Consider the following 14,054-nt stretch of genomic DNA (forward strand, 5'->3'; position numbering starts at 1 on the left):
TTTTACTCTCATTACACCGTTAACTAAATATCTTTGGGTGGGTTCCAAATCTACCCAATCAGCACTGGGTAATGTTTCAGTTCCAAGAGCTATAAGATGAGTTGAGTCTACTTCCACGCTTAGTTTCAACGTGGAGTAAGTCGAGGAAGACGCGTTACAGAGGTGAGGGCTTTTTCGTGTTTTACTTTTTACCTTTTTTGGTATACTTATGAACATTGCAAGATTTATGCAGTTACTAACGAATGTTTATTGAAGCAACTTAATGTTTGTTATTTCCTATTTGTGTTAAGAGACTCGATGTATCGAGCGCGCAATTTGAAGTCTTCCATTCTTGAACGTTTCACTGAGTATTTCAGTGAACAGAAATTATGAGAGCTCTGTTGCCCGTACACGTTACTCAAGTGCAGATTTAATAGATATTTATGCAAAAATTGGGACCATAGAATCACATTAGCTGTACCGCGTCTTTTTTTGCAAACAGGCAAAAAATTCTAAACCACTCTCGGCCTCGTGGAGTCATTCAAAAACATTATATATAAGAGAGAACTTTTATTAAATTTGTCTTATTATTTGCCTTAAGTTAATCATGTTTTGTCATTGTTTCGGGTCTGTCCATCTTTACATAAAGTTATTTACTTAACCAAAAAATTTAGAAAATTGCCTTAACGTTAACAGATATGTCCATTAAGCAATTTACCACATCGCCTCGGAAACCGGAGTAGAGGTAGCGTGGCAGGCCAGGCTGCGGTCAAGTTTAAACAGTCCATGTAGCTTGGAATCAGCGCTTGTTCCAGCGCTCGGCTAAAGAAAAAATTGTAGATCACAATCAAATTAAAACAGGAAGATATGAATAAGTGGTTTAAGTAGAATGATTCTGAACTATAAGGTCACTTTTGACGATTAAGCACTTTCGTTTTTTCTCCCATAAGCCGGAACCGACAGAACTGTTCTCTCTGCATAAAGCGTGCTTTGCTGTACTGAGCGGATCGTCACGGACCCAGAACTGACTATAATAATGGCTTCTCGCTATGTTTTGTCAACATTACTGCTCTTGGGTAAGTTGAGTGTTAGTTATAAGTTCTCGATTCGCTCGTGTGCATTCTCAGATAAACAAAGCTATCAGAACAATACTGATCAATAACCATTGATTTCACCCGCATGAAAATGATCTCATCGCGATCTCTCACGAATCTCATAATCTTATAAGTTAGAGTCCTTAATTAACACATCCCCCTTACCATGAAAATTGCCTGAGTATAGGAATATCCGAACTTTCTGCGGAGAGAGCAAAAAGAAATATGAAGCAAAACCCTGAGAATTTTTTTGCCTCAGCTTTTCTTACTTGATATCTTCTCGGCGTCTCAGTGAATCCTGGGAGCATGTCGTGTTTGTGTGTGTGTGATTGCTGCTCAAAATTATCAATTACAATTATTACAGGTACATATAGTTAAATCTACGGAAAAAGAAACTAACTGAACAACGTTAGAGGCGTGAACCAAGCTTAGAGACTTGAGTGATCATACGCCTCAAAAAATGGGAAATTACCAAAGCTAATATTGATCAAACTAATTTCACTTTTTTTTGGTCTCATTTTCTCGCAATCCATTTCAAACATAGCTCTGATAGAACTATGTGTGCTCTTAATATTTTCACAGTTTTCTGAGTTTGAAGGTTGAGTGCAATAATATTAATAAAGGCGTAAAAATTAGTTACGAGAGAATAAAAGGCAATGATCTTGTTTTTCTATTTTTTTTTTCTTTTAATCATATTTAAGTTTTATAGAAACTTTCCCAGAAAAAAAAAAACATTTTGTCTTGTTTTGCCATCAAAAGAGCAAGCGTTAAAGAGTCGCTTCAGAAATACAAGCATGCACATTTCCTTTCTAATGTATTCCTCGGGGAAACCCCCTTTTAGATGTATTCGGATCCTTCCGAAAGATACATATCGATTTAGTTACAGCGGAAATTCAAATTAAATCATCCAGTAATCTTGTATAGCCCTCAAATTTATTTATACAATTCACTGGGAAGTTTAGGAACTTTTTAAATTTTGAGTTACAAAATGCAGTCTAAAGTCAATTAACAGTCCCTCGGCCATTTAGTCAGATATTTTGGTTTGTTGCGTAGAAAGAAATAGTAAATAGGTTTCAGTGATAAAAGAGAGAAAAAAAAGTTAAGGTGTGCTAATTGCCTAACGGCTAACAAGAGCTTACATTTCTCTCAACCTTGGCGAAAATCACGTGAAACTTTTAAAGTGTAGCGGTTTTACTTTCGAAAATGTTTTTTTAAACAGTATGCTTTCAGGTTTTCAAGTGCTTTTGTCTATAGATGTATTAAGTGACTCGTTAATGACCTATTTCTGGGGACAAAACATAAGGTAGTCTAAATATTGACGCCCATTTTCGGTTTCGATATATACATAGATAATACAAAAATAAGTGCTTATGAAAGAGTCTGTTCAAATATCAGAACCAAAAAAGGTTTAGTTAATCACTGATATCCTTAATGATTTCTTGTGGCTGAATTATTGATATTTACGACTTTTTCATGCTATTAAAAAACTTATTAATTTAATTTTTTGTCAAATTCCTGCCGTAGGTGATCTGCAGCTTTTCGTCATCGCTGGTAAGTGATCTGATTTGCTGGCACGTGATACATATTGTAACAAACAGGAAGTGCTAATGGCTTCCGAGGGAAATTCCCTGCTTTTGTAAAGGAGCCTATAACCTGCTTTGTTTCAACAACGGAAGATATAACGGGACAATTCCCTCCGCTTACAACGCCTACCTGTTTACAAACCCGTAACAAAAGATTTGTTCACGGTTTCGAATGCCATCTTGGTTAATTAAAGCCCGCCGGAAACCACAAAAAAAGCAATGCACTTTGAACATGCGTCAGCTATATCTTTAACGGATTATGAATATTTTGTCTTGTGCTGTTTTAAGAAAAAAGCATGGTACACCACTGATGAGACTAGCCAGCAACCTTTATATCTTGAGGGGGCCTGACGTCAGCGATGGATTGGGGACCTTGTCCAGGCTCTGAGCTATCCGCTGGTGTCCAGGTGGCGAGTAATTAAAAACTACTAAAAAAATAACTAGATTTTTTCTTTATGCAGGAACACCAGTGCGGCATTTGTGCCCTAGCGAGGTGATAACTTTAAAATGTGACCACGAAGCACTAAAAAACGGCAATAGATTCAACGACGTTATATGGAAGGTGAATGATTCTCGCAGAAACTGGCAGTGGACCCAGGTCACGTATTGCAGCAATTCTCTTGAATGCGCAGTAACTGAGTCGAGGGCAGCTGATGGGATCAAAGTTTTGAATATTTCTAAAGGAACCATCACCATAGAGCGGTTATCGAGGAACGCCACGGTCAGGGAGGTGGATTTTATGTGTGTGATAGAGACGCAGGAAAAGCCTCACATGCACCGTGTAAAAATAAATCTGGCAGTGGAATGTAAGTAGTATATTTTTAGCTGTTTGTGATCACTAAGGAGTGGGAATGCTAACGGCGATAAAAAAGAGGAAAAATTACAAAATATTTGAGCTGTGATTTCGCACTTTTTAATTTCCACTATTTCAGAAAGGTTCTAGTAAATGACCTAATAATATTTTTATAGAATTATATAATGAAGGAAGTGAGTGTTTATAAAATGGGATAAAAGGAACAGAAAAATAAATTAAAGGGGGAAAACCAGCACTTTATACAATATTTTCACATGAAAGCACCTCGGGTTCCAGTTGGCGCTAGTCTATTTTGGTATTCATCCGTTAATTATTAACTCGGAATTTTAATTGTAGCTTTTCATTTTCCTTATTTAGTGCAATTTCACTCTTCCCCCATCCGTGTTTTTCCTTCATAATATTAATATCCAAAACAAGTTTATTCTTAATAGTCTCCTTTAAATATTATTCCGAAACAGTGCAGACTGAGCAAAGTGCACAACCGTACCATATTCTTGGTTTACACGTGACGTCATCAATTCCCCAATTGGAAAATCCAAAATGGCTGATTACCCTTCAATGGCTATTAGACGTCCTTAACATATATGTTATTGAATGTTTTCAGCTCGTTAGCATCCGCCGTCTTTAAGATATAACATTTCATCCTGTGATTTTTAACGATCTGAACAATTGAGGTTTTACAAGAAGTGCTATGTAAGTGTTTACGTATTCACGAAGGTGAATTGACCGCTTTTTATAGCAGAAGTGAATGTCAAATGTTTTCATTGATTTCATGGAATTTCCATACTGTGCTCTCTAAATTTGCGTGGAACATTTTAACGGATAACTCGAGTACGGAATACCGTACAGATCTAAGACTTGGACACGTAGACTATCTAGTAATTTTCTACAACCTGTAATGTTCTTGATTTTTCTGACTCAATAGTTTGGATTTATTTTTTGCAGCGCGTGACAGTATCGTTACTTGCGTGACATTGAAAACCAGCATTTTCAGAGTAACACGGTCAACCATACCCTATTTCGATCCAAAACGGTTCGAAAACCATACACTTTGGAGGGAATAACCCCACCCACGGTATTAAATAGGCTTTATTTCCTACTCCACCTAAAGTGCACTCTTTCAATCGCAGGTATTTGGACTCAAGTGGGAGCTGAGGTAAATCTGACCGGACACTTGATCGACATGGTTCCGCGGCGACATGTGCAAGACGTGGAGCTTTATGACGTAAAAAGTCAAAAGTTCGCCTTTTGCTCCAACACTATGCGCTGTACACTGATTAGAAAAGTTCATCAAAAACCAGATTTTTGGAACCGATTGAAACAAAAAGATGATTGCATACTGTTCACCGGAATACAGGAGGGTGATGACGGCCTTGAGATGAGAGTACAAATTCATTTTGGACATTTCAAATCGGCGCCGCATATTTTTACGCTCAGGATTCGCCATGAAGGTGAGTTTCTCATTAAGGTGACGCATATTTTTGTCTCAAATAGGCCAAGGATTTCTGGGAGCCCCCCTCCCCCCCCCCCAACAAACACACAAACACACACACACACACACACACACACACACACACACACGCCAAAATTCTTAAAGAGTCACCCCCTCCCCCCTTGGGACCTAATACAACGAACCAATAAACACTCATGGCAAATACACGCAAGTGCAGAGAAGTAGTGTGCGCAACTGGTTATAGTTTTGTATCTTAATAATAATAAAAATAATAATAATACATAATATTTTAAGAGGAGGCCTCCCATCACCTAAAGGATGGTTTTGATAGGTGGAGTAAGTGGTTTCCTACCAGTCACAGCGTTTAAAGCTAAACCAAAGTAAATTCCGTCTTACCATCAACACTCAATTAAAAAAACTTAAGTTTGCATTGCCTTGAAATGCACCCAACACAATTTTTTTAACCAAATTTCGCCTCTGGTTTATTATTTTAAGGGAACTGAAATTTTAAAATAAAAAGGGGGGCCTTTTTTTTGGGAAAATTTTTTTTTTTTTTTTTTTAATTTTCTTTAAATTTTTTTTTTTTTTTTTAAAAAAAATTTTTTTTTTTTTTTTTTAAAAAAAAAATTTTACAAAAAAAAAATAAAAAAAATTTTTCCGCAAACAAAAAAAAAAAACTTTTGCGCGCGCGCGCGCGGGCGGGCGCAAAAAAAAAAAAAAAAAAACGAGTTTCGTTTGGCAGACAGAGAGGAAGACGGTTATCACTTTAAAAGCCTTTTCTCGTGTACCTCGTGACCAATAGTCTGTTTCTCAGACTTATCTCAATCTAATCCGTTATTCACACGCTTTTTTGTTAAATTCCAGGCCTTGATAATACGTCGTCTACTTTTAACCAATCCACAAGAACTGAACCGGTAAGTTTATGTTTTCCAACGTTTGACCCTCTTAAATTAAACCAGCAAACCTGCACAGTATTGATCAGGAGCAACATTTCAAATTCTCAGTAATAAATCAGCTTTTGCGGCTGAAATCAAGACAAGTACCTAAATACAATTTGTCGCTACACTGTACACGCAAGCAGACCCTCTTTCAGATGGTCGCGCGCATGCGAGTGACGTGAGAAGCGCGAGCGTGGGCGACTTTCACTTGTTCACGCTTCACGCGCGCGTGGCTACCTGACATGAAAGAGGGCCGGGACCACAGAAATTAATCACTTGAGTGACCCATCAGAAAAACCTTGTCTGTTATTGTACAACCAGTTACACGATTCTGTGAAAATAAAATAAAAATCTCAAGAGATGTGAAAATGTCCAGTCTAGAATCTCGTAAATCGGAGAAGTTTTAATATTTTCTATCAATTTTTTCAGCAATTCAAATAAAGCGTTTCAATAATATTGCTTTTAATATTAGCGGTTAATATTATTAACATAAAATATAACAAAGTGATTATACTTGTGACGAGCGTCAGCAGAGCTTTTGACGACTTCTTGAATATTGATGAGTGACTTAATCTATCACTGTATAAAAGGTCACGCAAACAGGCTGTGCTGCTCTGTAGTCGTGGCCTGTCTCGCTAAAATGGCAGCAGCTAAGTTTTATTTGGTTCCTCTGACTATCTTTCTTTATGTAACTAAAATCTTCCAGCTGCAAGCTTATGATAATTCTCCGACGGTTCAGACAGAATCCGGAAAAGTCGTTGGCAAGATCGAAACTCTTTCTCTGGGTAAACCGGTGTATGCATACCTTGGTATCCCGTATGCCGAGCCTCCGGTCGGGAAATTGAGGTTTGCTGCTCCAGAACCCGCGAAACCTTGGTCGGAAATCAGAAATGCGACGGAATATGGAGCCTCTTGTCCGCAGCCAGATTATCCAATACCTAATGTGCAGAGTGCTGGAGAAGGTACGTAGAGTCAGAGTAGAAGCTGTACATTTTCCAATGTCTTTACTAAAAGCTAATAAAGTCTAAAGTAGAATCGCTATTTCTCGAACCCTTGGTTTCTCGAATCGCACGAATTCTCGAACCAATTTTGTTTTCCCTTGGAGAGTATTTCTCTGTAATTTTACTCCCGATTTCTCGAAGCAATTTTCGTTTCCCCTGTAGGTTCAAGAAATCGGGATTCGAGTGTAAGTGCAACAACACCGGGAACAACAAAACATTAGTTTCATTTGCATGGCCAGTGAAACGTTAAAGCATTGCAAAAGCATTAGTCGATTGTGTAAAGCGAAAGGCCGGTTCCCAAACGTGGAAGGCATTCAATCTACTGCTTTGAGGTTTACAAGCTTATTTGAATAATTTGTTCTTGTTTATTCTCCTTTTCGATCCGTGGCTCGTCACGCAGATGGAGAGCGTTGCGTGATAACCTCAACACCTGGCAGGCGAAATTGCAAAATAGGGTTGTTTGCGTAGCCGGCGGGATAGTTCAAGGGGGCCGGGGAGTGATAAATAAATCGCTTCGTTTTGGCGGTGGATTTGCGAACGTAAGCGGTATAAAAGCCGAGAGAGAAATCTTAAAGGAGAAATGTGACAGTATTTAAAGGAAACCTCAAAATAATAGTTTTCCAGCATAGAAAAGTAACAAAGGAAAAATAAAACGCGAAGAATATACCCTTAATTTGCAGATCTGATAGAAATCAAACTTCGGCTATAAATATCGATTTTTCAAGACGCGCGGATACCCCGGCGGATACAACTTGAAAAGTTTACCCTCAATTTTTCAAGTTGTAACCCATTTCAATCCTAGCCATCCGCAGCCAAATGCACTTGTTAACAGTTCCAGTGCTCTTATAAAGCAATTGTTAATAAAAATCATGGACTGTTATTTTTTTGTTTCCAACGACACATATAAATTCTGGCTTTTCAAAAGTCTGTTAAAATCCGTGACAAAGCCCTTTTAGACGGATTCCGAACGACAAACTTAATTGAAAAAATGGCAATTTTTCTTAAGATGCGTTGTCCGTAGCTCTTTCAATTAACTAGACCACTTCTCATTCTCTCAATTTTCGACTTTTCTACCTTTTTGCTCATTTCTGTGCAGTGACATAACTGAGCAACAGGTCAGGGATTTGTTACGCCAAAGCCCATACTATAGTCATGTATGCAGTTCGACTGTACTAAAATTCAGGAATTTGTTTTCACAGAAAACGAAGATTGCCTTTTCCTCAATGTGTTTGTTCCATCGACTGTCAAACCCGATGACAAGATGGCGGTGATGGTGTGGATTCATGGCGGTGGATTCACTATGGGTTCTTCAACTGAGTATCCAGGCCACGTCCTGGCTTCCTTCAATGACGTCATCGTGGTAACAATCAACTATAGGCTGGGAATTCTGGGATTCTTAAACGATCCTAGCACTGACTTAAAAGGCAATTATGCGATGTATGACCAGGTAAATATGTATGTCATCACCGATTTATAAACTTTCTAGGAGTAGGTTATTGTTTCATTGTTACGTCTTGTGATCATGTAGGGTCTATAAGGTCCAGAAAACACGCGCATGTGTATAAGAGTGGATATTGCACTGTAATTTCCGTATTTTACTGTAGTACCCCAGTTAAAACGGAAGAAACAGGAAATGCCTTATTCCATGGTTACAAGTAATAGTAGTCGCGGTTAATATGTAGCCATTTCTCGTATTTTTCCCGGCCCGCAAAACCTGTAAAATTAGCATTGCATTTTTTTTTTGCGCGCACTATCTGTAAACCATCGAATAAAGTGTATATTATATTTCTCTGTGATATTCCCCCTTATGACTGTACTGCGACTGTACTACTAGAGTTGTTAGTCTCGATCCAACAACAAACCAATGATTTTACTTTATTTCACAGATTCTTGCCTTGAAGTGGGTTCAAGCCAACATTGCAAGTTTTGGTGGCGATCCCAACAAAGTGACCATATTTGGCGAGAGCGCGGGAGCATTTAGTATCTCCCTTCATTTAATCTCCCCTTTGTCCAAAGGTTTGTTCAACAGAGCCATCATACAAAGCGGTGCAGCTACTTCGCCGTTGCTATCAGGGAAAGCGGCTAGTTCTAACACGCTGAAGGAGTTAAAGAAGATTGCCAACTGCAAGTCAGAAGCAGAGCTCATTCGCTGTTTGCGAAGCAAGAGCGCGGAGGAAATTATTTCAATTCAAGGAAAATTTCCGTTGACTTCCTTAACTTTGCATGAAATCACCACCCCAGTGACGGATGGGAAATTTCTTCCTAGCCATCCTCACAACCTCTACAAACATGCAAAGTTTGCTGATGAAAACATTGAGGTTATCATTGGATTTAACTCCCACGAGGGGGCACTTAGTATCGCCTTAAAGCCAGGACATATGAATCAAAGTGAAGTTAGCAGAGAAGAGTTTGATTCTGAAGTCAAAAATGTACTTGTACGAGGACAGACGGACAGACCCAGGCTTGTGGAAGATCTGGTTAAATATCAGTACACAGATCATGACGATCCGAACAACAAGACCACGATCAGGGACATGGCGATTAATTTTCAAGGCGATTTTATGGCAGTTGCGCCGGCAATTTTTGAAGCAAGCGCTTTAGCAAAGGTAAGATAAACAGACTCTCGTCTTATAGTACTGGCCCTGAAGAAGACTAGGGGTGTTAGGTGAAAAAAGGGGCCAAATTTAAAAAGGGGGAGGGGAGGTCTAAAACGCCTCACCTTAATTCACATAAAAAATTACCGTATAGAATAGTCACCCCCATTTTGTTGAGAATATTCGAAAAAAATCTCCCCCTCCCCCACCCTTATTATCCGTCTCCCTTATAATAAACCCCTTTCTATATATCTTCCGTTACTTTCGCCTCCTCCCCGCTGATAAGTTGAAGGAATGACTCAAGCTCTCATATCGAGAATATTGAAATGAAAATTAGTTAAAGAAATCAAATTAAGAACATTTAGAAAGCTCGTGTTGAGTGTACTTGATGGGATTATTTTATGATTGAATGGGATAACCGAAAACAAAAATGAAACGAAAATATTTTCGGCAAGAATATTTGGAAATAATCCGCCCTCTCGATTAATCGCCTCCCCTCAAATAATCGCCTCCTTTTGGTGCAAACAGGGATATAATTTTCCCCGGCTTTTATTCCAGGAAATACGGTACCCTTGGAATATGTTTCATTTGGCGTAAGAAAAAGCGCAAAAAAAATACATTTAAGTGTAAGTCGGTAGAATACCCGAGGTGCCTCCCCGAGTACGTGTAGGTACAGTTTGCGTTCGAGCCTAGTGGCTCATCAGGCCGTTGCTTATATATCCCACTACCCCCCCTCCCCCCTGGATGGAATTCTAGTCCATCGCAGGGTTACCCCCAGCAGTAAATTCGCCGGTACCCATTTATAGACCTGGGTGGAGAGAGGCACTATGAGAGTAAAGAATACTTTCCGATCGAACAAACTAATACTAAGTTTTCCTTAGTCTGAATCCTTATCTGTGCTCAAGTTAAGGTCATTTCATTCTTTTCTGTCATTTACAGGCTGGAAAACGTTCATATTTGTATGTCTTTGAGCACCGTCCTGACTTCTCACCATTTCCACCGTGGGCTGGCGCTGTCCATGGAGTGGACGTTGGTTTTGTACTCGGGGCACCGTTCATGAGTTCGCACATGAGTCCGCTGGCTGACTTTTTCATGCCTAGATTTTCCGAAATTGAGAAGGGATTCAGCATGTATATCATGAAGCTGTGGACAGAATTTGCCAAATTTGGGTAGGGGACCACTTTTCATCTTCTATTGTTTCTATCTACAAATTGCTAATCCCTCTTGAGATGCTAGTCCGTCACCATAAAAAAAGGGGGTAAAACCTGCTGTCTAGCTAAGTGGCTCATCAGGCCGGAGCTTATCCCGGTCTCTGTAGCACTAAGCGGTTAGGAGTATTTCTACTTCCCCTTGCATGGGATGCTAGTCCATCGCAGGGTCACCCCCAGCAGTAAATTCACCCGTACCCATTTATACACCTGTGTGGAGAGAGGCACTATGAGAGAAAAGTACCTTGCCAAAGAACACAACGCAGTGCCCCAGCAAGGTTCGAACCCGGACCGCTCGACTCCGCTCGAAATCAAACATACTTGAGATAGAGAAGAACAGCCTTCACTCAGGTCAAAGTGTTGGCTTTTTTTTTTCACCGGAAATACCCCTAGTATTGGTACTTCCCAGTGGGTGTTTGGTTAGGTTTTCTAAAAGCTCATCGAAGTCCATTTAAACTTTTGGGTGACAAAAGGCAAGGTTAAAGTGAGACACTACAAAATGACCCCACCCAGTGCTCGACCAGCTGATCCGAAGTCCAACGCACTTACCATTAGGCGGCCATCGTGCCTCGCCAGCGATACAAAACTGCAAACATCTCATTCCGTATGTTTTGTTCCCAGATCTCCAACTCCCCTCGGCTCCAACTCTTCACCGATCGCATGGCAGCCTTTCACAGAGGAGGAGCAGTTCTACTTGGCCCTCGACGTGGAACCGAGGTTGAAGCAGCGTTACAGAGCAAGAGAGGTGACATTTTGGAACAAACTTATTCCTAAGGTTACCAGAAAAGGAAGAAAAGGAAAGATGACAAAGAAACCTTAGACACAGCACCACAAACCTATCTAGCTGGAACAAAAAAAAAAAAAACAAGAAGAAAACTTTGAAATAAAGTGCATTATTAGTTTTCAAAAAATAATGCGCCCGGCATATTTTAATCCTTCCCGTTTAAACCATTAAGTTTAGTTTTAGTTTTATATCACTTGACCACTTACACGTTTTCAAAACGAAGTCTGTTAAAAAATCATTGACAAATTACGGTATTATTTAACAATATCATGTTGTGCGGTTGTAATAAACAAATCTAGAAACTTTTAAAACTTAATGAAAACAAATACTATTTAAAGAAAAGCTACAACTTAACTTTCAATCTAGTTGCACAAAGGAAACAGAAACAAATGAAATAGAAATGGAAGTGATGTTAACAAACGACTACCGCCGGAGAAATACTAAAAACAAGCCTCCCAAATCTCAGACACAAATACTGTAAAATTCCAGTTATATACCCTGGGCTTAAACAACTTCGTAAGGGGTTTTGTGTGGGCTTAAAAACGGAGGGGCTTATATCCGGGAGGGATTATAAGCGGATTATAAAAAACGTTTCGAAAAGAGCCATGTATTCCGATCAACACTGATCGAAATACGTTTTTAGGTTAAAGAGTCATAATAAATATAGCAATATTTAGCCATGTTCAGTACTGTAATCCAGCATAATGGGGGCTTATATCCGGGGGAGGGGGCTTATAACCGGAATTTTACGTACCCTTCCGAAAAAAGCCCTACTGAATATATACCGTTATCTTTAGCTAGAGCCTTCAAGGTAGATACAGTGGAACCCCGATATAACGATCTTCGATATAACGATATTCCCGACATAACGATGAATATGTTATGTCCCGGCAATAGTAAAATGTATGGGACGGAACCCCGATATAACGATTCCTCGATATAACGATATAATTTTACTGCCCCCTTGGCATATCGTTATATCGGGGTTCCACTGTATTGTTTTTTTTTTATTATAAAGCACCTATTGTTGAGCTTGTTCAGTACATTTTACGGTATAAAAGTCTAGAACAATTTCAAACAGCACAATGTACGATAACTTTATGTCCTCGTATACAAGAGAATCTAGTTCTAAGCCCTCAGCTTGCGGGCAGGTTCCCCGGGGGGGGGGGACTCCCATATGAGAGTGACGGGGATGCTCGTCGTCTCGCTTAGGGGTATAAATTTCGGACTTTGGGTCTCGCTTAGGGTGTTCTGGGGAAAATGCACGAAAATGAACATATTTTTAGCCGTCAGGGTCTCGTTTAGGGTTGCACACGAAGAAATATACAAATATATGTTCTTTTTCTCATAATTTTGGTATCTTTTAGGGGTCTAAAATAGCTTGAGCCACGCCCAGATTGGTCTCTTTTAGGGGTTCTTTTCAAAATTTCCGACGAGCATCCCCGTCCCTTTAATATGGGAGTCCCCCCCCGGGGCAGGTTCTCCACTAGGGGATAACAATTAATGGGAGGCGAAGGAGGAAAGGAAAAAGAAGGAAAAGGAAGAGGGATGGGGGGGGGGGGGATTTTATTCTATTTGTTGTGAGTAACAAAGAATAACCAAAGGAATCAATTTTTATTTAGATCCAACCTGCAACCAACATTCTAGTCGCCCTTTAGTTGCCTGAACAGGCACATGTCGGTTAGGAATACCTATTTGTTTTTAAAATTAAATAAATAAGAACATTTTAAGAGCATTTTTGGCTCAAATCTTCAAAACAATAAAGAAGAACATGCCTCGACCGATAATTAGACGTTCTTATATCAGTGCCGTAGCAAGGGGAGGGGCCGGGGGGGCCCGTGCCCCCCCCAGTTTTTTTCCCAAAAAGGAAAAACAGACCTGTATAAAATGTTGAAAATAACATTTTATCTCCCGAGAGGTTTGAAACAATAACATTTGTAGTTCTTTTCATTTTTTTAACGTATGTAGGGTGATGCACAACAATGTTAAACGGCCAAAAACTAAAACAAACCAGAAATTAAGACCAGAACGTACTATGATGACTCTGAAAGGTGAAACATTTGCTGGTTTCAAGATACAGAGACAGTCGATTTTCTATTTTTGCAATTGACGTTGCAAGTGTTATACTCTCTTCAGTGGTTTGCTGAGACAGTGTAGGAAGTAAATAATTCGCGATATGCGTAAATCACAAATAGCTCTTGGAGAATGCTGGAAATAGCATTTCCAAGCTTCTAGATTTCAAAATTTTCTGAGGGGGCATGCCCCCAGACCCCCCTAGCGGTTCGCGCCTCCGGCGCTCGCGTGCCCCTCCACTTATTTTACCCTTGCTACGGCACTGTATATATATAAAAAGAGTTTAATACAAACGGGTCAAAGTACGTCTTAGGCTGCCCGTAGCACTCTATGTCATGTCTACCAACGTTAACAATTATTAAAAGACGTTTTGGAAATTCAACATATAACGACTGAAGAGCCGAGCAAGCCAGCGAGGGGGCTATCAAGCGACACAGAATCTGCAACAGGCAAAGAACTTGAAAGCCAAGGTAGTGATCCGAAAAGCAAAAATTAAACCGTTCTTAATTATAAGATTGAGTGAATGAATGAAT

The 14,054-nt window shown here is 39.6% G+C and overlaps 1 protein-coding gene across 1 annotated transcript; it reads left to right on the forward strand.

The window, feature by feature from the left end:
• Positions 1–932: 932 nt before the first annotated feature.
• LOC144656641 (cocaine esterase-like) lies at positions 933–13,235 on the forward strand. Its single transcript, XM_078516889.1, has 11 exons — positions 933–1,055; positions 2,598–2,624; positions 3,118–3,462; positions 4,601–4,921; positions 5,788–5,837; positions 6,568–6,823; positions 8,062–8,309; positions 8,749–9,468; positions 10,396–10,625; positions 11,286–12,599; positions 12,927–13,235. The coding sequence occupies exons 1-10, from the start codon at positions 1,016–1,018 to the stop codon at positions 11,482–11,484; spliced, it is 2,436 nt and encodes an 811-aa protein (XP_078373015.1). The 5' UTR covers positions 933–1,015; the 3' UTR covers positions 11,485–12,599; positions 12,927–13,235.
• The last annotated feature ends 819 nt before the right edge of the window (positions 13,236–14,054 follow it).

Source organism: Oculina patagonica, chromosome 6, assembly GCF_052425735.1.
Source record: "Oculina patagonica isolate OP01 chromosome 6, crgOcupat, whole genome shotgun sequence".
NCBI classification, from domain to species: domain Eukaryota; kingdom Metazoa; phylum Cnidaria; class Anthozoa; order Scleractinia; family Oculinidae; genus Oculina; species Oculina patagonica.